Source organism: Phocoena phocoena, chromosome 9 (assembly GCF_963924675.1).
Source record: "Phocoena phocoena chromosome 9, mPhoPho1.1, whole genome shotgun sequence".
In the NCBI taxonomy this organism is placed as follows: Eukaryota; Metazoa; Chordata; class Mammalia; order Artiodactyla; family Phocoenidae; genus Phocoena; species Phocoena phocoena.
The window spans coordinates 100577670-100599508 of NC_089227.1; the positions used below are offsets into that span (position 1 = coordinate 100577670).

Consider the following 21839-nt stretch of genomic DNA (forward strand, 5'->3'; position numbering starts at 1 on the left):
ACGGCAGATCCAGCTGCTGGAATCAAGTGATAAGACAGGAGTATATTTCAAAACTGGCCCGCATCCTCCCCATCTCCCTGCGTCCATGCCCTCTGCAACGTGACTGTCACTTCCATTTCGTTCTGTGGGCCAAAGCAAGTCATAAGCCCAACCCAGATCCAAGGGGAGAGGACACAGATTCTACCCAGGATGGAGGAGCTACAGAGGGGCGGTTCTGAGCCCAGCCTCAAGAAGCCTGGTATGGGGCACCCTGTCTCGTGGAGCCCTGTCACGGTCATGAGAACACGTCCAGGCTGGCCGGTTGCAGGAGGAGACCACATGGAACAGAGACAAGCTGTTCTGGCTGAGGTCACTCTGGTCCAGCCAGTCCCCAAGTGACCTGCTAAGTGACCACAGATGTGTGAGTTAGCACAGCTGAGCCAAGAAGAATGCCCAACCCAAACTGCTGACCCACAGAAGGGAGAGTTAAATAAAAGGTTGTTGTCCCGAACTGGGGGGAGGCTTGTTATTCAGCAATAGAAAAACGGATACAGTACCTACCCCTGTTGGTGACAGGAATCAAGCTGGCAAGAGAAGAGGAGAATGGAGACTCCAGGCTGCAACAGGTGTCTTAGGTTCCCTGTGACTAGTTTGGGGGACACCAAGTTGCTACAGGGGCTGCTGCTAATGGCCCAAACATGCAACCTCCTTACAGGACTGTCCTTGGGTGACAGGCCCCATCCCAGCTGCAGGTACATTTCCCTCATCCTGGGCATCCCACAGTTAAGGGCGCCGCCATATGAAGACACAAAAGCCCAGTTTCGGGGGCTTCCCCGGTGGCGCAGAGGTGAAGAATCCGCCCGCTAATACGGGGAACACGGGTTCGAGCCCTGGTCCGGGAAGATCCCACATGCCGTGGAGCAACTAAGCCCGTGTGCCACAACTACTGAGCCTGTGCTCTAGAGCCCACGTGCCACAACTACTGAGCATATATGCCACAACTACTGAGCCTGCGCTCTAGAGCCTGCGAGCCACAACTACTGAAGCCCACGCGCCTAGAGCCCGTGCTCCGCAGCAAGAGAAGCCACCGCAATGAGAAGCCCGCGCACCACAACGAAGAGTAGCCCCCGCTCGCCGCAACTAGAGAAAGCCCGCGCGCAGCAACGAAGACCCAAGGCAGCCAAAAATAAATTAAAAAAAAAAAAAAAAAAGCCCAGTTTCCTTGCCTCGAGGCAGAGCAAATTCTGGTGCAGTTTATACTCCACAGCTGCCCCGTTAACAGGCTGAGGCTAAATCTCATGTGAAACCACACCTTTGCTTTGTTCCTTCCCTTCCCTTGGTCCTGAGAGCTTTCTTCTGAGAGCACTCCTAATAAATAAACAAACTTGCATCTGAAACCCCGTCCCAGCCTCTGCTTCTAGGTACTCTGATTGAGGACACAGGTCAAGAGTGAAATTACTAGAAGAAAATGAGGGGGAGACGGGCGTGACTGCTGTAGAAAGGAAATGGGATCAGGACCGATCATTTGAATACCTTCACATCAAGTTTTCGACCCCACGGAGGAGGATTCTTCCATTGGTTCCAGACAAATACGCTCACCGTGTGCTCCCACCTCCTAAGGAAACTCACCCGTTTCCTTTACAAGCCCAGATGTAACGCTTGCTTTTCCCCTTCTATCTTTAACTGCTCCCTTCCTACTAACTTGTTCCCTGTCAAGTGTTTAAATCCTTATGGGAACAAACCATCACCTCCATTCTTCCAGCTACAGCCCCATCTCTTCCCCCTCGAAGTCAGGATTCTGGAAAGTCATCTACACTACAGACCTCCACATCTTCACCTCTTAATCATTCACCCCACATCACACGGCTTCTGCTCTTGACCGTGCCCTTGAAAGTATTCCTGCCAAGGCTACCGATGACCTCAGTCCTTACGGTCCATGGCCAGGAACGTCACCGATCACGCCCTCCAAGTGCGTGAAACACAACGAAATACAGTCCTTGTGCTTCTGTGATACTGTGTTTGCCTGGTTTTCTGCCTACTTTCCAGGCAGTTCAGAATCCCCATCCTTTGTTCGTCCTTCAAATGCCCACGTTCTTCTGGCTTTCTTCTCAACCACCATACATCTCTCCGGATTACTTCATCTACTCTCATGGCATAAACTACCTTCTACATTCTGATGATTTAAAAATCTTAATTTCCAGGGGAGTTCCCTGGTGGCCTAGCGGTTAGGATTCCAGGCTTTCACTGCCGTGGCCCAGGTTCAATCCTTGGTTGGGGAACTGAGATGCTGCAAGCCGCATGGTGTGGTCAAAAAAATAAATATAAACAAACAAACAAATTAATTAAAATCTTAATTTTTAGCTCCAGACTCACATATCCAGTTGCCCTTTGGACACCCCCACGGGCACCTGTTGTACCATCACCAGCCAACACACACGTGTGTCCACTTATACACACCTCCACGTGCTCACATACACACACACACACACACACAGCCTGCTTCTCCTTCTCCTCTGTTCCCTATCCCAGCAAGTGCAACTACCACCCATCCAGTTTCCCAAGGCAAAACCTTCGGAATCGTCCTTGATTCTTCTTTACTGCCCTCAACTAATCAATAACTACATCCCCAGTTCCTTTCAATTTGACGTCTTAAACAGCTCTCTACGTTTTAACACCAGCCCCCTTCTTTCCACTGTCAGCTGCCACCAGGTCCAGATCATTTCACACTGCATCTCATCTGAGCCCCTGCTGTACCCAAATCCAATCTAATTTCCACACCCCACCAGAGGGACCATCTTAAAATGCAGAGCTGATTATTGCTCTCTGCTGCTGCTGCAAAAAATGTCCACTTCCTTCCTCTGGGATTGTTTTTTTTTTTTAATTAATTAATTAGTTAATTTTTGGCTGTGCTGGGTCTTCGTTGCTGTGCGCGGGTTTTCTCTAGATGCAGTGAGGAGAGGCTGCTCTTCATTGCGCTGCGTGGGCTTCTCATTGCAGTGGCTTCTCCTGTTGCGGAGCACAGGCTCTGGGTGTGCAGGCTTTAGTAGTCGTGGCACGCGGGCCCAGTAGTTGTGGCTCGTGGGCTCCAGAGCGCAGGCTCAGTAGTTGTGGCTCATGGGCCCTAGAGCGCAGGCTCAGTAGTTGTGGCGCATGGGCTCAGTAGCTGTGGCATGCAGGCTCAGTAGTCGTGGCTCGCAGGCTCTAGAGAGCAGGCTCAGTAGTTGTGGCACACGGGCTTAGTTGCTCCGCGGCGTGTGGGATCTTCCCGGATCGGGGCTCGAACCCGTGTCCCCTGCGTTGGCAGGTGGATCCCTAACCTCTGCACCACCCGGGAAGCCCTGGGCCTGGCGTTTGTGCTCACGCTGGACTGGAGATTTTCTCCCATGAGAACTACTCAGGCTCTATCGAATATTCTATTACGACTATTTCCCTGTTTGTGGCCCCCCAACAGACAGGAGCTCCTTCCTTTGTTCAGTGAGTCCTCAGCTATTTACTGAACCCCTCCCTTGCATAATGTGCTGTTAATAAATGGCGAACAAAATGAAAACTGTCCCTGCCTCATAAGAGCCGCTTACGTACTTGTCATCCCATCAGCCTTTCCGAGCACAGTGTCTGGCACCCAGCGGTTGCTTCATAAATATTTGCTGAGTAAATAAATGATAAAATGAGTGCTGTCTGCTAAAGACTAATTCATTACCCTCATCCCCTTCACAATTTTAGAATAAAATTCATGGGAACAAAGTTTATAAAAGTGATTATAAAAGTGATTTTATAAAAGTGATCCACTTTGATAAAAGTCAATGTTTACAGAGAGCATTTTTTATTCCAAAAGGCAGAGATGAATTATATCTAAATATTTGCAGGCTGATAGACGTCTTTAAGCAGCTCACATTCCTCTATAAAGATTATGCCAGTAACGGAATGCATGAAATCAGCTAAACTCTTAAGCACATAAGGACAGTCAACATAATCCAATTAGAAAGAAACACTTAAATCAACTTGAATCCATCACCAGCCCTGCTGCCAAGGGCTGCTGAAAGCAGAGACCTGGGCCGAACTACAGCTGCAGAGGCTGTGACCAACATGCCGAAGAAGCTCCTGGAGGCCTTGTGGGATAAAACTCACACATGATGAAGGTCCCTGTTTAATGTCTGTAGCCGGTGGGAACACTGTCTTCCAATTTTGAAACAGATCATTTCAAAACATAAGTGTTTTGGTTTTGATTTTCTGATTTGATTTTGATTCTGATTTGATTGTGATTTTCTGAAGCTCAAACTATATAAACATTGCAGTGTTGGCTCGATCATTAAAAAGAAGTGGTGAAAGGATACAACCGAAAGTGTCTCTAGTTCATAATAATTAAAGGATTGCTCAATCAGCATTAATAGTATATTAGAATAATCCAATATGTATTATGTGAAGGTATAATGGGCATAATGATATATTTTGAGACTACAGAGATTTACTATCATTAACTGCTATATACAGATGTGTAGGGTTTTCTAAAATTGTATTTATAACCTATATATAGGTAAAACTAAGTGCGTTAATTGTTTTGTACATATGTGCTGCTAAACCCGTCTTAAAATAAATTTTGAATATAGTTTCTAAAATAGACAGCTACCATCCCCATGTCACTTATTTTTACCAAATTGCCTAGAAGCACCTCTTAATAGATTGTACAAGGTGAACTTTGTAAAATGATCATGGACAATAAGGTATATGGAGTCCAAATAACTGTGGCCTCCTAAATCATGAAAAAAAACTGTGGTAAAATATACTTAACATAAAATTCATCCTTTTAATCATTTTTAAGAGTACAATTCAGTGGCATCAAGTACATTAATATGGTTGTGTGACCATCGCCACCATCACCTTCAGAACTTTTTTCATCTTCCCAAACTGAAACTCTGTCCCCATTAAACACTGACTCCCCATTTCTCCCCATCCAGACCCTGGTGACCACCATTTTGCTTTCTGTCTCTATGAACCTGACGGCTCTAGGGACCTCTTATAAGTGGAATCATATGACATCGGTCCTTTTAAGACTGGTGTATTTCACTTAGCATAACGTCCTCAAGGTTCATCCATGTTGTAGCGTCCGTCAGGATTTCCTTTCCTTTTCAAGGCTGAATACTATTCCATTGTATGCTTCCATCATGTTTATCCATCCATGACATCTGCACGGTTGTTGAAACTTCACGGTGCTATCAGTTCCCCCAGTCTGTTTGTGGAATCGCAGGCTCTGACCAGGGCACAGGGTCCGTGCCCACCGCTGAGTATGGGATACCGCCGAGAACCCCTCCGCCCTGGCCCCAGAACCGCCTCAGAAAGCCTGGAAGGGCCCAGGCTCGCTGGTTTTCACCAAGAGCTTCATAGTTGTGTGGTATGAACAGTTAAGAATATCACTTTCTAGTCACAATTGGGGTGGGGGCAGGGCACAGCGGGCAGACCCAGAACGCCCTCTGGATTCTCTTTCACTTAAACTGGGAGAGGCTGTCCCGAGCACAGAACTTCTGCAACCACGGAAAAACCCTGTGTCTGCATCCGTACCATCACTTCAAATGATCTAAAGTCGAAATGACCGTCTCCTCATCCATGCAGTGTCTCTTCTTACACGGGGCTAACCTGTCAGTTATCCCTGGTCCATGAGAAGAAGCCAACATTTTGAGACTCCTCCCCCAGGGTTTCTGTCCCAGACCTCCTGGCCCACTGGCCTCTCGGCAGGTTTGGCACAAGGTGGAAGGCAGGAAGCAGTGGAGACGCCAGACTTTCTACCCCTCTGCCTCGCGTGGCATCTCTGGCCAGTGGCTGCTTCTCCTCTGCAGTTCCAGCTCCTGCCAGGCAGACACACTGGCTCCACCTCCCATGTGATGGGCTCCCAACACGTCCCTCCAGCCCGAGGGGAGTAGTGGCTTCCTGCTTTTGATCATCTTTGGGTTGCCCCATCATTCCTTTTTTGGATATATTTGTTCTATTGTCTCTATGACCAAATCTCTTTGCTAAATGCCCGGGAGAACAGAAACCTCTAGATCTTTTCTCATTCATACCCAAGAACACGGATGACCTTCCTCCTGGGCCCTTAGCTGTAAGCGGCCAAGGCCTACACCTCTCCACGTCTCTAGTGAGCGGTCCTCTGGTCCCCAATCTCTGCCAGATGCCCACCTCCCAGAGACAGCCCCCCACCCCCAGCTCCTACCCTATGCTACACGTCACACTCCTTCCCACCCCAAGCCATGGTTAATTTTCTTTTCCAGGAGGCCCTCCCCTCCCCTCTCCCCTTATTTAGACCCTACAATCACCCAAGGCTTCCTTGCCCTTATCAGACCACGGTATTTTCCCTTTCCCATCCCCTGCAGTGTGGACTATTTGTTTCACTCCAGATGCCCACCCAACCTACTTTCCGCTTTTATTTAACTGTTTTATCTGAGTGCTGTTCTGTTCCCAGTAAGACTGTAAGCCCTAGAGGGCAGAGACAACACCTTGCATTTTATTCCTCAGCGCTTAAAACAATACTCCGCTAAGCTCACACCTAATAAAACAATCATCAGAGGAACAAGGAGAAGAGTCACAGTAGGTTCTCTGCATGACAAAGGCATCTTCTTTCTCCCCAAAGGTAGCAACTGTTATGGCTGGATGGTGTCCCCCCAAAAGCTACGCTGAGGTCCTGACCACTGATACCTGTGAATGCGACCTTATTTGGAAATCAGGTCTTTGCAGAGGTCATCAAGAAGCGGTCGTACTGAGTTGGGTTGGGCCCTCATCCAACACGACTGGTGTTCTCATAAGAGTTTAAAACTGGACACAAACAGAGAGACAGAGGGAAGACGGCCACGTGAAGATGGAGGTGGAGTGACGCTGCCACAATCCAAGAAAATCCCGGGGCTACCGGAAGCTGGGAGAGGCCAGGAAATACCCTCCCCCGCTCAGAGATTGCAGAGGGAACGTGGTCCTGCCGAAACCTTGATTGCCCCCTTCCAGCCTCCAGAACCGTGAGACAATAGCCTCCTGTTGTTTTAAGACCCCCAGTTTGTGCCCCTTTGTTACGGCAGCCGCAGGAAGCTAACACCACAGCTGAATAAAAATAGTTACATCCATCTGGATAGACTCTACCGATACGGTCCTCGTGTCCTTGCTGGGCACAGGAATGATATTGAGGGTCTGTGGTAGCCAACACGAACTAGGGGGTGGTGATGGTGGTCCCCACACGCAGGGCCCACGGTGTTGAAATGCAGAGTGTTTAAGCGCTGGTGCTAAGCCAGCTTCTTCCATCCATACCCACGAGTCCCAATCCTCCGAAGGATGCAAAGACACCTGTTTCACCATCCCACTCTGCTTTGAAAGGTTCACCTTTCCGAGAATGCTTCCCAAGTCAAATGATGTCAGACTTTAAATCTTTAAAATCTAGAATAAAATTTCTACAAAAAACAATTTTTTGCCTTTGCCTATGACTTTTTACTTTAGTAACCCAATCAAGATAAATTCAAAGAAAGCTTTTAATGACTGATTTTTAAAAAGAAGCTAACAGGGCTTCCCTGGTGGTGCAGTGGTTGAGAGTCCGCCTGCCGACGCAGGGGATGTGGGTTCATGTCCCGGTCCGGGAAGATCCCACATGCCGCGGAGCGGATGGGCCCGTGAGCCATGGCCGCTGAGCCTGTGTGTCCGGAGCCTGTGCTCCGCAACGGGAGAGGCCACAGCAGTGAGAGGCCCGCGTACCGCAAAAAAAAAAAAAAAAAAAAGAAGCTAAGAGAGCAAAAGGCTTTTTCTGATCATGTTCCAGATGTTACCATTCATTTGGTTTCCATTTGCCTACTGTGCTCTCGCCATTTTTTCCTCAGTTTGTGATTCATGATAAAATGCACCAAAAATGTCACAGGAGTGCACAGCTTTAGTTTCAGCTGTGTACAGACTCTGCCCTCCCTCCCATAGCTGGCGGCCCGGCCCCCAGGAGAAGGCCCAGACTTACAGATTTGGAGGGAGAATGGTGTGTTGGCGATGCTGACGGAGGCCTGGCTGAACTCTGGAAGGAGGACGGGCAGAACCTCTGGCCTGTGTCCGGAGGGGAAGAGGAGGCATAGATGCGATTTTCCAGTCGCTCAGGCTCATGCTTATAGGATTCGAGAGGAAACATGTGCTGCTTGGCCACTTGGGTGGGTGTTGATGGAGAGGAAGAGAGGCCTGAAGTTGAGGAGGAAACCACACAGGGCCGTTAGAATCTGGCTGACACAGGGAAAGGGGCTTCCATCTACAAGGGCCAAAAATCTCAAATGGCAGGAATATAAAAGATCAAATTCTGAATACTGGCGACAAGCTAGTAGACAATGACTTCTAATCCCTTAGAATCAGCTGTGCCCAGAAATCCCCTCGACATCCGACTTGAGTCGCGGGCAGAGCCCCCTTGCTGTGAAGGGGCCGTCCAGAAGCTGTCGGGGTGAAAGACTTCTTACACACACTTCGGAGGCTATTTTCTGCCACTGAGTCCAAGATCATTGGATCTCCCCTCCTCCCCTACAGAGCATGGTGCCAAGAGCACGCGGAGGGGAACCCATATTACTCGAGACGAGACATGAGGAAGTTCATGAAGTATTCAACAGAGACAAAGGTCAGGGTTGCAGACGTCACCTGACAACATACACCGGGGACCAGACGAGACACGCTGTTATTGTCAAAATGTGCCACGTGAAGATGGTCACCGTGAGAGTGCAGCAGTGAGAATCACCATGAAGATGCACGCTGGGGGCGGCTTCGGGAAGGAAGGAGCCTTGCAGAGTGAAGACTCAGATAGACAGGAACCAGGAGGAAGCGGGTGGGGATCGGTGACCAAGGAACTGCAAGGAGGCTGGGGACAGGACTCTGCCAGAGTGACGGGCCGAACACTTCGACAGGGTTGGTACAATCCTGGGGGCCTTTCTCACTCACACCTAGCTGATTACACCATAAGATCATTGTTATGAGCTGAATGGCGTTCCCCCACGCCCAGAGAGATATGTTAAAGTCTTAACCTCCGGTACCTATGAATGTGACCTTCTTTGGAAATAAGGTCTTTGCAGATGGAATCAAGCTGAGATTATACTGGAGTAGTTTGGGCTCTTAACTCTATGTGTAGTGTCCTTATAAGAGGAGAAGACACAGACACACACACACACACACACACACACACACACAGAGGAGAAGGCCATGTGATGACAGAGGCAGAGATCAGAGTGACGCCTCTGTGAGTCAAGGAACACCAAGCGCTGCTGGCGACCATCAGAAGCTAGAAGAGTGGAGGAAGGTGATCAAAGGGTACAAATTACCAGTTATAGGATAAATAAGTACCAGGGATGTCGTGTACAAAATGACGACTGTAGTCAACACTGCTGTATGACATACAGGACAGTTGTTAAGAAAGTAAATCCTGAGCGCTCGTCACAGGGAGAAAAGTTCTTTTCCTTTTATTGTTTCTATAGAAATGAGGGATGTTAGCCGACCCACTGTGATCATGGTTTCACAACACACGCAAATCAAAGTATCGTGCTGTATGCCTTAAACGTATACAGAGATGCGTATCAATTATTTCTCAACAAAACTGGAAGAAGGCAAAAAGAAGCTAGAAGAGGCGAGGAGGGATTTGATCCAGAGTCTCAGAGAGAGCGTGGCCCTCCTGACACCTTGGTTTCAGACTTCCAGCCTCTGGAACCGTGAGAGAAAAAAACTTGTCGTTTTATGCCACCCAGTTTGTGGTACTTTGTTACGGCAGCTCTAGGAAATGAATACAATAATGTTGCCTGATATTGATTTGTTTTCTAAGATCAGACACTGGATTTGAGTCTGATCTCTCACATTTATAGGTAACTGAATAAAATTTTTATTTTAAATTGGTCATTTAAAAATACTTAAGCACGCAAGCCAAAGCAAAGACATCAGTAGACGTGGTCCAACGGCCATCCTCTCGTTCTTTCTGACCTTGACAAAGACTGGTCAGCCTACGAGCCACCAGCCTGGGGCTCTTTCTCTGTGCTGCTCTGTGCCACGTCCTCTCATGCCATCGCTGTGCACACCCCCCCGCCCAGAGCGGCCGCCTGACTCATCCCATCGCCCTCCTGCTGACTCTGCGGCCCTAGGAGCCTCCCAGCCCTGAACTCAGCACATGTCGTCTGTACCGAGCGCTACCAGAGTGAACAACGAGCTGCCTGCTTCACACCAAACCAAATGTAAAGTATGGAATTCTCTCCCCGCTCCCCGCTCCCCGCCCCTCCCCCCGGCCCCCAAACGCATCATCGGCCCAGAGCTGTCCCGGGCCAGGGGCAGGTGCTTGGTCAATGCCGGCCCCCAACAGGCAGAGAAAGGGAAGGGGGCAGGGCCGGGGCTCCAGCTCAGTTGGCATCTTCCCTCCCATATTTCCCAGGCAGACGCATTGGGAGAGCAACCAGGTAAAGGAGGAGTGTCATTTTCCAGGGACCCCTTATCCCACAGAACCACGCCAAGTGGGGATCCCTGCCGCCCGGGCCCCAGGCTGACCTGGGGGGAGCTCCAGGTGAAATCAGGAGGTAGAATGCTGTCACCACGGTTTTGAAGGTCTCCAGACTCATGACGTGAAAGGCCCCTAAGAGCAAAGGCCCCTAAGTTTCCACCCCGAAGGTCTTGAGAAGCAAGGCCCGTTTGGAGATGGGGCTGGGGGAGTGAGGAGGGGAGGACGGAGACTGGGGACCCCGAGCAGCTGGAGATCTGATGGTCCAGCAGCTCTGTAGGGGGAGCTGCAGGTGCTCTGGCAGGCAGGCCAGACTGTGGGTGATACCCACGGAGCAGGAGTGAGGCCACGGGCCAGGCTGGGGCGGCCCCGAGCCTCTCAGGGGGCTGTGCCGGATGGAAGAAGGAAGCCCTCGGGCTGCTTTGTTTGTGGACGGGCACCTCGCGGGCCTCAGGCCCCAGGGGTGGTGGCGTGGCCTTCACTGGCTCCTGTGACAGCCCGCGTAGGCGCCACGGTCCAGCGGGAAACGTCCTGGTCCCTGCTCCCAACTCTCGCCTGGGCCACTGGACACAGAGGCCCTTCCTGTGCTTTCTTTGGGGTGTTCCCTGCATTCGGGGTTTGTGCTGCAGACCAAACAGAGGGGGAAACAGAGCTGGACTTGGTGGGGGTGGCTCTTAGGCTCAAAAGCCTGTGCCACTGACCACATCCTGACAACCCGCAGGGAACCCTCAGGCGGAGCCCCTCGGGGGCCTGAGTTCTTCACATAAAGGACAAGCAGCCCCAGTGATCTCCGCACCCTCAGCCAGCAGCAAAAATCACCAGGGTGGGGTGGACCCTACTCTGTCTCGCAGGGCTCAGTCTAGACCCGTCCCCATCTGGCAGCAGCCCTGCTCCAGGCCCGCGGGGGAATTTTCCGAGGCCAGAGGAAATCAGTGCCCCTGAGGGGTCATTTCGGCAGCATCTCTCACGACTACAAGCACAAGTTCTTCCCCAGCCATTCCGCCACTGGGCATTCGTGCGTCAGACGTATTCGTGTCAGCACTAACCAGCCAGTGTCTGGGGTCATCACCTCCCTGGTGCTTCAGAGCAGAGCTCGAGACACAGGTGCTCACCAGCAGGAAGAGGCTACATAACGCACTGCAGGTCCACAGCCTTCTTCCCTACGGAACACGGCAAGCCCCACCGTCCTTCTCATCTCCCAGACAGAGGGGTAAATGAAGGAAGCAAACCGCAGAGCCGTCTGCATAGAGGGGTCCATTTAGAGTTTCACAGACGGGGAAGAACCTGTACACCTGCCTCCCACTGTCTGCACTCGCCCAGAGTGCCTGGGAGGATCTGGAAACACGGGCTGCATCTGGTGATGGGAACGACCGGCAGGGAAGAGGATCACGGTGGGCCCTTTGCTATTCTTCAATATGATGTTTAATATCACATGAATGATGTATTTGTTATTCAGGAAATCGCTTTTTTCAGCCACTGTTCTGCTGTTGAGGCAGAGGCCGGCTAACACTGTCTGGAAGCGCCCGCACCCTGATCCTGGCGCCCAGCCGGCTCCGACCAGACGGAGGACAGGGCCTGCTCCCCCCCAGGCCCACTCTCCCCCTCAACTCTCCCCATTTCCCCTTCTCTCTGTAGGATGCTGTCCCACGTAGGACAGTCTTCAGGATGAAGCCTAGTGGCCACTGTGGGGGCACTTTCAGAGCTGGTGGAACTCCTGGCTAGCTCTTGGGACAGAATGTTCGTTTCCCAAGTGCGAAGAATTAAAGAGACTGAGACGAAGCGGCTTGCTACCTAAGACGGCTCCTTAAAGCCCCGACGGCAGCTTCTGTGTCCGCCGGAACTCATCCCACACGAGCACCAGGGCGATCCTGACCCGGTCCCCACAGAGGGCAAAAAGGATGGCTGGATGCAGAGGACGCGCCCCAGACACACACAGCCTCGGGGAGCTGCCCAGGATAAGGAGAAGATGCCGGGCTTTCCAGCCGGTGGTGGGAACAGTCTGTTTCTGGTGGAACCCAATAGAACTCCACGTCCCTCAGGGAAGCTCCTCTCATGGAAATCTTTCCAAGTTCAAGAGATGCATCCACCTTTCCACCTGGCCTCCTGCTTCCTCTCTCCTCCCTTCTCAGAGCAGGTGAATCCTGCTGGGAAACAGGACGATACCCTGGACTATGGGGGTGGGTGGGGGTGGAGGAGGGGACAGGTAAAATGCTGTGTGGATTCGGAATGTGTGTAGCTTCGGGTACGGGGAAAGAACTTTCCTAGAACCAAAAACTCGCCCCCTCTTTGCACTGAAACCTGAAACATCTCTAAGAGGGTGGAGTCTTACGATACCATCTTACTGGTTACAAAGTGCTGGGACACACTCCTAGCAGCTCCCACCGCCCCCACCCCAAAAGAGAGAGGAAGGGGGCAGGTTTATGACCCCACTTCACGGGTGAAGAAACTGGGGCTTAGAAAAATTATGGATCCATTCACTTTAGGGAGTGAATGGCAGAGGTCACAGCCGGACCGAAATTCTAGACTGTTTTTGCCATGATTAAACTGGAATATCGTCCAGGGAAGGAACACAAACACTTAGAATCACACTTTGGGTGTGCGAGTCACCCTTCCAGAAAGCGTGGTTCCACAGGCCAAGAGGAGGGAAGCATGGGTGCCTGGAGGGACGTTGGTGTTGCTGAAGGACGGGAGGGGACGCGGGAGGCACAGGGGGCCTCCCTGCGGTGGCGGGGCAGTGTTGGCGGGGCGAGGATGGGTGCCTTCAAAGATGTTTTCTCTTACGTGCCAGCCAGAAAGAGTAGAGACATTTTCACCAGAGAGGGGACTTCTGCTCACACTTATGGCACTTTACCAGGGGGGGGAAAACTGTCTTATGAAAGGAAAGGGGGCCAGGTAAGCACGATATACCTAAATCTTTTTTCTTTTTTTGAGTATTGGTGTCACAATAAAGGGAAAAATGGGGTAATGCTGACACAATCCTCCATCACTTTTAACCTACTTTTTTTTGTTGTTGTTTTTATTTATTTATTTATTTTTGGCTGTGTTGGGTCTTCGTTGCTGCAAACGGGCTTTCTCTAGTTGGCGGCGAGCGGAAGCTACTCTTTGTTGCGGTGCGTGTACAGGCTTCTCATTGCAGTGGCTTCTCTTGTTGTGGAGCACAGGCTCTAGGTGCCCCGGCTTCAGTAGTTGTGGCATGCAGGCTCAGTAGTTGTGGTGCACAGGCTTAGTCGCTCCGCGGCATGTGGGATCTTCCCGGACCAGGGCCTGAACCCATGTCCCCTGCATTGGCAGGTGGATTCTTAACCACAGCGCCACCAGGGAAGTCCCCCCATTCCTTTTAAAGAGACCAATTTCTTTCTTTTTGTTTTATTGCTTTTTTTTTTTTTGACTTAAAACAACAATAAATGTTTATTAATTCGCACAGTTTCAGTGTGTCAGGAATTTGGGAGCAGCTTAGTTGGATGGTTTGGGGTTGGAGTCTTCCGTGAGGCTGCAGTCAAGGCTCCAGTCCCAATTTATTTCCTAATTGTAGGATAAACCGCCAAACTCAGTCTCTCAGGAGAACCATGTGTCCGATTGGCCAGCTGCTATGGGCCAGGTCAAGATGCAGCAGACAAGTCCCACCTTTCAGTCTGGCTGGAGGAAACGGGACAAAAGGAAAACCAGCACCAACACCAACAGCAACACTCAATGAGCACCAAGAGTGAAATGCCTGTAAGGCCAAAACCAGAGGCGCTCGGAGAAATGGCTGGAGGGGTGGGGACGTCCCACGGACACACCCGGAAGAGCTGGGCCTCAACTCCGGAGAATGAAAAGGGTCCACCTCTGATTAAGACAACTTTCCCATGGGCCCAGACAGCACGGAGCTGTGGCAACAAAACCAAGAAGGACACACAGGTTCCCCCGTCTTGTTCTTCCGAGAAGGCTCTCCCTCCTTCCCCAGCTCCTTGAGGGCTTTGTTAGCGCCGCTGCCAGCCTCTGAGAGTGAACAATGCCTCCGAGTCTCCTGAGGCTGCAGCCAGGGCCCGTGAATAGGCTCAGTGAGTGAACAGAAACGACTCTGGCAGCCACACCAGACACCAGGCCAGTGGCTCCAGACACCAGGGAGCCATGAGCTGGTGACTTCACAGGGCCAGGCTGTGCTGGCCTGAGCTACGTCTGGAGAGAAGGGGAGAAAGGAGAAAGGCGGAGCCACTGGAAGAAAGCGAACAGGGGCCAGCAGAGCGATGCAGAGGACAGGCCTGCATTTCAGGAGCCTGAAGATCCAGGCCTAGTCTCACCACTAACTAGCCAACCCCGTTTTGTAAAAATAAACCAGGTAGACAAGATGGCCGTGTGGTGTGCACCTGCATGCGCTCCCCCCTCCCTCCCCGCTTCCTCAGGCACCAGCCCTTTTCACACATGTTAGCACTTGGCTAACGAGGCTGGGTCTGAAATACCAAGGAAGAAAAACCAAAATGAAAAAATTCATTTTCCAAGCACCTAAACCCAAGAACTGCTGTTTCTTGTAACAGCGGTTTCAACAGAGATGCTAACAGCAAGTGGATCTTGTCGCCTTTGGGGGGCTGCAGCCGTGCCCCTCAAAGTGAATTTGGAGGTTCTACACACTTGGTAGCCAGTACCTGCTGGGACCAGATGCTGTGGCCACTCGTTCCCCAAGTGCCCCCCTCCCGATACCTGCAGACCGAGGCATGGGCTCCCGGCACCGTGCCCGGGCCCACTCGATCCAGATCGTGAAGGGGGAGGAGATCGCAGCCAGCAAGGTGCCACCGACCAGCAGACAAACAGTTCCACGACTCCAAGATCCAATTCCCACTGCCCCACCGGGTCCTCCGTCGCCGGCACAAGCCACGGTTCACCACCAAGAGGCCCAACACCTTCTTTTAGATGCAGGGCCGCCCCGTCCCCAGGTCTGCCCAAATAAAACTCACTGGGAAAACCCGGTGCTCAGAAAAAAAGAAAAAGAAAAAATTCATTTTGTTCCTGATCTTAAACGTCCTTGCTGACCATTGTCCCAAGAGTAAGAAGAACAAATTTTCAATTTACACTGGATGGGGGTTTGCTTACATGCGGCTTTAAAAACAACTAACTACGCATCACAGAGATGGGGGGGTATCATTCCTAACTTTGGAGGGATGGTGACGAGGGTCATGGGAGGATGGTGATACAGACAGCGTGTGTCAAACAAAATGCCCCAGCCAGGGAGAGGCAGGGACCCCTGCTGCTAAGGGACCATGCCACAGAGAGGGACGTTAGGAGGGACGGAAGGCCCCGGGCAGTAGAAGAAAGACAGGCAGGGTGTGCACATTCTGGGGTCCGGGCTGCCCTGTGGAGAGCGGTTCTCGTGTAAAGGTGCACTGCTGACGTCCGTCAGACACCAGTGTGTTCCCACCCAGGGCTGATGTCAATGAGACGAAAGGTGCAGAGGCAGTTCCCCAGAGCTGGTCAGCAGATCCATTCTAGGGTCTCAACAAGCACCCTGAGGCCTCACCAGCCTCGGTCCAAGCATCCATTACTCAGGTCCGGAGAGGATGGGGCGAGGACAGGCCGGCCTGAGCCAGGCCCTGTCCAGGAGGAAGGTCTGCAACACTCCAGACACGCCATCGCGGTACAGGCGGAGGCACCTGTGGATGGGGCGCTGTGCCTCTTTGTGAATTCCCAGACCACAGGCTCACCACTGTGTCCACCGAGCACGCCAATGACGCGTGATGCCTGATGGGACGAAATTTAGCCTGGAGCTGCCAACTGACTCAGCAGGGCAGGACAGCCAAGGAGGTGGGGGGAATAACCCGAGGTGGGAACTCTGGAAGGAAAGGAAATCTCCGCCTCGCTCCTCCCTGCGGTGTCTTTCAGAGTAACCTACGGGAGCCTGGGAAATACAAAGGCAGTGTGAGCCCCGTGTCTAAATAGGAAGCTGCACCATCAGGAAGTTCGGGCCCAAACCTGAGACCCTGGTGAGTCCTGGGCACAGGTTTGACCCGAGGTCTGAGGCTCGACGGCAGGTTTCTAGGTCCTTCTTGATTTTGAGGAACCACCCATGTCCGGTGGCAGCTGGACTTTCAGGGGCTTGAACTCTACTCGAGGGGAAACCACACTTCTCCGGCCTCCGTGGGCTGGGGTGTCCCTGGGCGGTTGGGCCGCCCACCCCGGGCACGGCTCGTGTGTGGCCTGGGTCTGTCCCAGCCCGGTGGTGGTCTGCTCTGAGGCTCTGGGCAGAGTATCCCTGAAGAGTCCCCATAACTTTTCCACTGAACTTTGGATAACTTTCTGCCTCTGTCTCCCATGGGGAGGCTTGGCTCAAGACCCTCGGTCTGGGCAGTCCCCCGTCTCCATCCCCCGAGTCTGACCCAACATGCTGGGCAGGATGCCTGAGTCACCGGGTCAGCTGAGAGGCTCTCTGCCCACAGTTCTCAAACCCGGCTGAGCAGGGTCACCGGGCAGCTCGGAGAATACACGGTCTCAGGTCCTAAGGATTCTGTTGAGTGGGTCTGGGAACCTGCATTTCTGAAGTTCCCCAGGTGATACAGGTGGCCAGACAAGTTTGGAACCATTCATTCCATCCAACCTCCTCATTTTACAGATAAGAGACTTCTAAAGTAACTCTAGTTCCCATTCTTCGTGGCCCGTGGAATGAGGCCTCAGCCCTCTCTCTCTCACAGCTCCCTTCTTTGCAAGCAAATTCTCTTCTTTCTGAGTTCCAAGGCCCCTGCCTGGCCTCTGATGGAAACTATTCTTCCTGCAGCCCAGGCCAGTCTCACGCAGAGACTCCCTTGAATTACGTCTCTTCCCAAGGGCCCCCGCTCCTTTCTAGCTGGCTGCTTTGAGACCTTGCTCCAAACGCTCCAGAATCACCCATTTCCTAGAAGATGCTCTCCTGGTGTCCTCTCTACCCCGTCCACTCCACCAGGGCCCCTCTCTCAGGGGTAGAGTTTTTGGACTCTTCTCCAGAAATGGGCCTGGAATAACTTGACATCCAATGGCTTTGACTCTGGCCATACCTGAGCTTGCTCTCAGTTCATGTATTAATTTGGAATAAGGTTCGGGGCTGCAAGTTTTGCTTATAGACTCTAAGAGTCTGTTTTACAATCTTCTATAATTGAAACTATCCGAAATCTGTTGGAGACGGAAGTCATTTTGGAGTCTGTCAAAGCATGATGGCAACGTGGTAGGTGAAAAATTCTTTCTTCTAAGAAAACAAACTCTTTTAGGACATTTTCTAAGGTTCTTATTCTCCTAGAAGAAATGCAGGAAACGCTGCAATTTCACAGGGCTTTGTATAGCCAACAGCATTCTGGACCTAGTTATTAAGTAGCTGGCTCTAGCGTGTCGATGTTTGCATGGGTAAACTGGCAAAAGAAAACGAAACAGAAACAGTGGTGGGGGGAATGTCGTGGGCATTCACAGGGGTGACTTTGGATCAGTTCCAGCAGTCTGGTCCAGCCTCTGGTGTCTGCCTGGCCTTTAGAAGAGCTGTATCCTTTTCACGCTCCTCTGGAGGCCTGAGTTCTGCTTCGTGGCCCCCACATGTAACCCTAGCTACTTCACTACAGCAAAAGATAAGAGCATATGTGCCTTTTGATGTGGAACCTCAAAGGCAATCCTTGGCAAACGGACGAGAAAAAAAAAACAACAACAACCCTCAGTGGCTTTGTAAGAGGGAGAGATTCTAGAACAATCTGTTCCCACATAAAGCAGTTTCTAAAAAACAATTTGCTAAGGATTTGACAATGTGGGGGAAATAGCTACACCAGTGCCCTCTGACGCTGGTCTCTGTGGAATCACAAAAGTAAGAGGCATCCTCTGGTACCACACAGGTTAACGCAGCCGAATGTGACAGAGTCAGGGTGGCTCCCACCAAGTGAATCGGAGCGGTGGAAACGGTGGTGGGTCACCTTAGTGGACAAATGTTCCATGACCTCATTTTACAGTGGAGGAAACGCAGGCCCCGGGAGATGATGTGTCAGGCCCGTGGGCGACAGCTAGGACGGAAGCTGGCCCATGCACGGCAATGACACGGGTCTTCAGACCCCCAGGCTGGCACCTTCCCTGAGCTCTGAGAGGGTTCAGACTCCGATTCACCAGCATGAGTGTCAGGGCAGGAGACCGTCTGTGTAGGTGAGAGGAAAGAGTGCACGTTCCCATGGGGGCATGGCAGGTGCATGGGCTCAGAGCTGGGAGGGTGGCACTCGGGGTACCCACACCACCGCATGCAGGCTCCTCTCCCCGTGCCCGCCAGCCATCCCAAATACGCCCACAGGCTGCACAGGGTGGAGGGGGTGGTGGCCAGCCCTGACTCAGACATGCTGGGTTTGGGAGAGGGGGAGGGCAGTCTGTCCTCAGTCAGTGTGGTGACTGTCATTTCCTGACAGCACATAAAGGAAGGACAGTAACTCAGCAGGAGGCCATGGAGTTTCATACTCGCTGGCTGGTGCCCAGGTGCCCGGGGGCAGGGGCAAGGCTTTCTGACACTGGCCACAGATGGGGCCCGAATATTTCTGGGCAGGAGCCTTCCTCGTGCCCTGCGCTGCTCAGATGTGCCCTTAGGTCAGGACTAGCTTCTATGCAAGTTCAGACAGGTCTCTCTGACCTTGATCTCTCTGAGATGCCTGTTTATAATACAGCATCGTCCAGGCAAATTGTCCTGGCAAAGCCAGCCTGCCGGTACTCGCTGTGATATGAATCATTGGATCTGGTTTGAGGGTACACTTGGAGTTGGCCCTGCTGAGACGGGACTACAGTTCTGTACAGGGAGGGGGAAGACCGGGCCTCTTCAAGAGTCAGCAGATCCTCTGCCTGAAAGCGCGCCCGTGCTGACCAGGGGCTCTGAGGCGGGCCTCCCTTCTCTGTGCCTGGGACACCAACCCTCTGTGGCTGTCCCTGCTCTGTCTCCAGCCCCTCTTGGAATTCCTGGTTGTTCACTGCCCATCACCTGTTTATTATTCCAGCTGACGGGGAAACCTGCCACTCGGAAGCTCCCAGGGCGGACTTTTTAAAATCTGAAATTGTACCTTGAGTTATTCCTACGCTCTCTGCAATTTGTATGTTGGAAACACTCAGAACCCTTGATGCTAGCTCCCCTGGCGCAGACTGCGGGCGCCCCCGGCTCGTGGAGCGCGGTCCCTCCTGCCGTGCTTGGTGGCCCCCCTTTGGGTGGCTTCTGGGCTGTTTAGCCTCCCCACTTCTCCATGCTGGACTCAGTAAGGGGGGGGATGGGCCATGGGGACCTAGGAAGGGCTCCGAGCCCCGTCCCCTCCCCGAGGTGTGTGCCGTCATTTCCAGATGTGCAGCCTGCAAGGCATCTGGAACGCACCTCTCTACCAGGACTGATGGCCTGTGGGCCCGGGAGCGGTTTGCAAACCACCACTTTGGAAAGCCTCGTTCTGCCCAGCAGGCAGAGGAGGCTGAGGCCTGGAGCCGGGGAGCCGGCCTGTGGGTGAGTGTGATGCCCGCTCTGGCCTTCCGCTGGGCGCCCAGCAGGCCAGGTGGCTGCCGGCCAGAGCAGGCATCCCTCCCCTCCCCTTCCCTCCCCTCCGCGGGGTGCTGGCGGCGGCCGCTGCCACGGGACTCCGAGGGCTCTCCTATGGCTCTGCTGACTCAACACACCACCTGACACCACCCGCCAGGCCTTCTGGGTGTGAGAAGCCGGTGAGATGGGTGGCGGGTGTGTGTGAGACCAGGGTGGCCTCCAGCAGGGCTGGCATCCAGGCCGAGCCTCTGCCACCGGTGCTGTTTCTATGGGGCTGCTCTGAGCTCCCAGCTCTTCTCATCTGCCTCCCGGAGAGAGGGGCTGAGAGCACCCCGCAACCCCCAGGGATGAATGGGTAGACTCTCCACGGAGGAGGAAGAAGGGGAGGAAAGAAAGCTGCTGACAGAAGGGAACCAAGCATCTCAGGATGGAAACACACGTCCTGGCTGCGTCCTTCTAAAGATAACCCAGAACCTCAAACAACAACCACACGAGAACAGCTCTGGGAGTTCAGGACCTTCTAAAAGATCACAGCCTCATTCCTGCACTTTCCCTGCTAACAACTCCACCAGAGGGAACTGGAAAAGGGACCGTCTTTCCGGGGAGCCTAGAATTCCTCACCTTCCCGAGGCCGACCTACAATAACCACCAACATCAGAGCTTGTTTCACGGATGGGGAGAAGGCAGCCCCTATGAGCAAGTCCCCTTCCAAGTACCTCACCTGCTCGATCAATCTCTTTGATGCCCCAGGTTCCCCTTTCTCCAGGTCATTTTTACCCGAAAGGCGCCACCCCTGTGAATCGTGGTCAACCAGCTCAAGGCTGGCGGGAGAGCAGTTACTACACACGCCACGAGAAGGGGGCCACAGAGGGTGCAGGGAAGAGACGCAAGCGCAGGGCCGGGTCCCCGGCCTCAGCGGTACCCAGTTAGCACGCTCTGCCTCCACGTCATCTTCTCTCTGGCTTTCTAGAATCGGTATGTGAGAACTGAGATCCCCATGCTACGCTTGGGGAAGCGGGTTTTCCCCCACTGATCATCTGATTCAGTCCACAGCTTCAGCATCTCCTGCTGGCTAAGTTCCTCTTTTGTAAAGCCTTCACTGGTTTCCGGAGCTTTTTTATTCTTCCTTTTTAGGTACCGTGCACCTTCTGACATTATAAAGTTACAGTATGCTGTAGTTCCATCTTTACAGACCTCATGTCCTCCACTGACCGTGAGCTTATCTATCACTGTGCCCCCCGCATGCATGGTGCCTGGCGCGCAGACCCGCCTCAGTAAATATTCGCGGGACTTAACGCGGCACCTCCTTTGTTCAACAAACTGCTCGACAAAAGCACAGTCCATAACAGAACAAATGAATACATCGGATTCAACAAAACTTAAAACTTAAGCTCTTTAAAAGATACCATTAAAGAAAGGAAAAACAACAAGTGACAGGGAGAAAAATACTTGCAGAAAAATACTTGCAAAACACATATGTGATAAAGGACTTGTATCCGGAATATATAAACAACTCTGAAAACTCCATAATAAGAGAACAAATAATTCAATTAAAAAGAAAAGTGGACAGAAGATTAAATAGATACTTCACCAAAGAGGATATACAGATAAAAGGCACACTAAAAGATACTCAACATCATTAACCATCAGGAATCTGCTCATTCAAACTGCAAGGAGCTACCCCTACGCACCTCTTAGACTAGTTGAAAATGTTCTTAAGAGCGGACCGTACTTAGCGCTAGGGAGGACGTGGCACAACAGGAACTCTCATACGTCGCTGGTGGGAATGCAAAACGGTACAGCCAGTTTGGGAAGTAGTTTGAGTTTCCTATGAAGTTAAACATACGTTTACCGTATAACCCGGCAATCCCACTCACAAGGGAAATGAAAGCTTTTATTCGCACAAAAGCCTGATGCAAACGTTTATAGTGGCTTTATTCATAG

General features: G+C 52.1%; 1 protein-coding gene and 1 non-coding gene across 10 annotated transcripts in view; one reads left to right on the forward strand and one right to left on the reverse strand.

The window, feature by feature from the left end:
* The window catches only part of PRKAG2 (protein kinase AMP-activated non-catalytic subunit gamma 2), a 279228-nt gene that overhangs the window by 100171 nt on the left and 157218 nt on the right, over positions 1-21839 (reverse strand). For 5 of the 9 annotated variants that reach the window (XM_065884008.1, XM_065884006.1, XM_065884009.1 and 2 more), the window contains one exon: positions 7946-8157. The exons of the other annotated variants lie outside the window; for them this stretch is intronic. In XM_065884008.1, the coding sequence (XP_065740080.1) occupies positions 7946-8157 (212 nt within the window). The remainder of the gene's footprint in view (positions 1-7945; positions 8158-21839) is intronic. 9 annotated transcript variants of the gene reach the window in all.
* Positions 14905-15037, forward strand: LOC136128619 (small nucleolar RNA SNORA68). Its single transcript, XR_010656210.1, has one exon. It is a non-coding gene; the product is annotated as a small nucleolar RNA SNORA68 (small nucleolar RNA).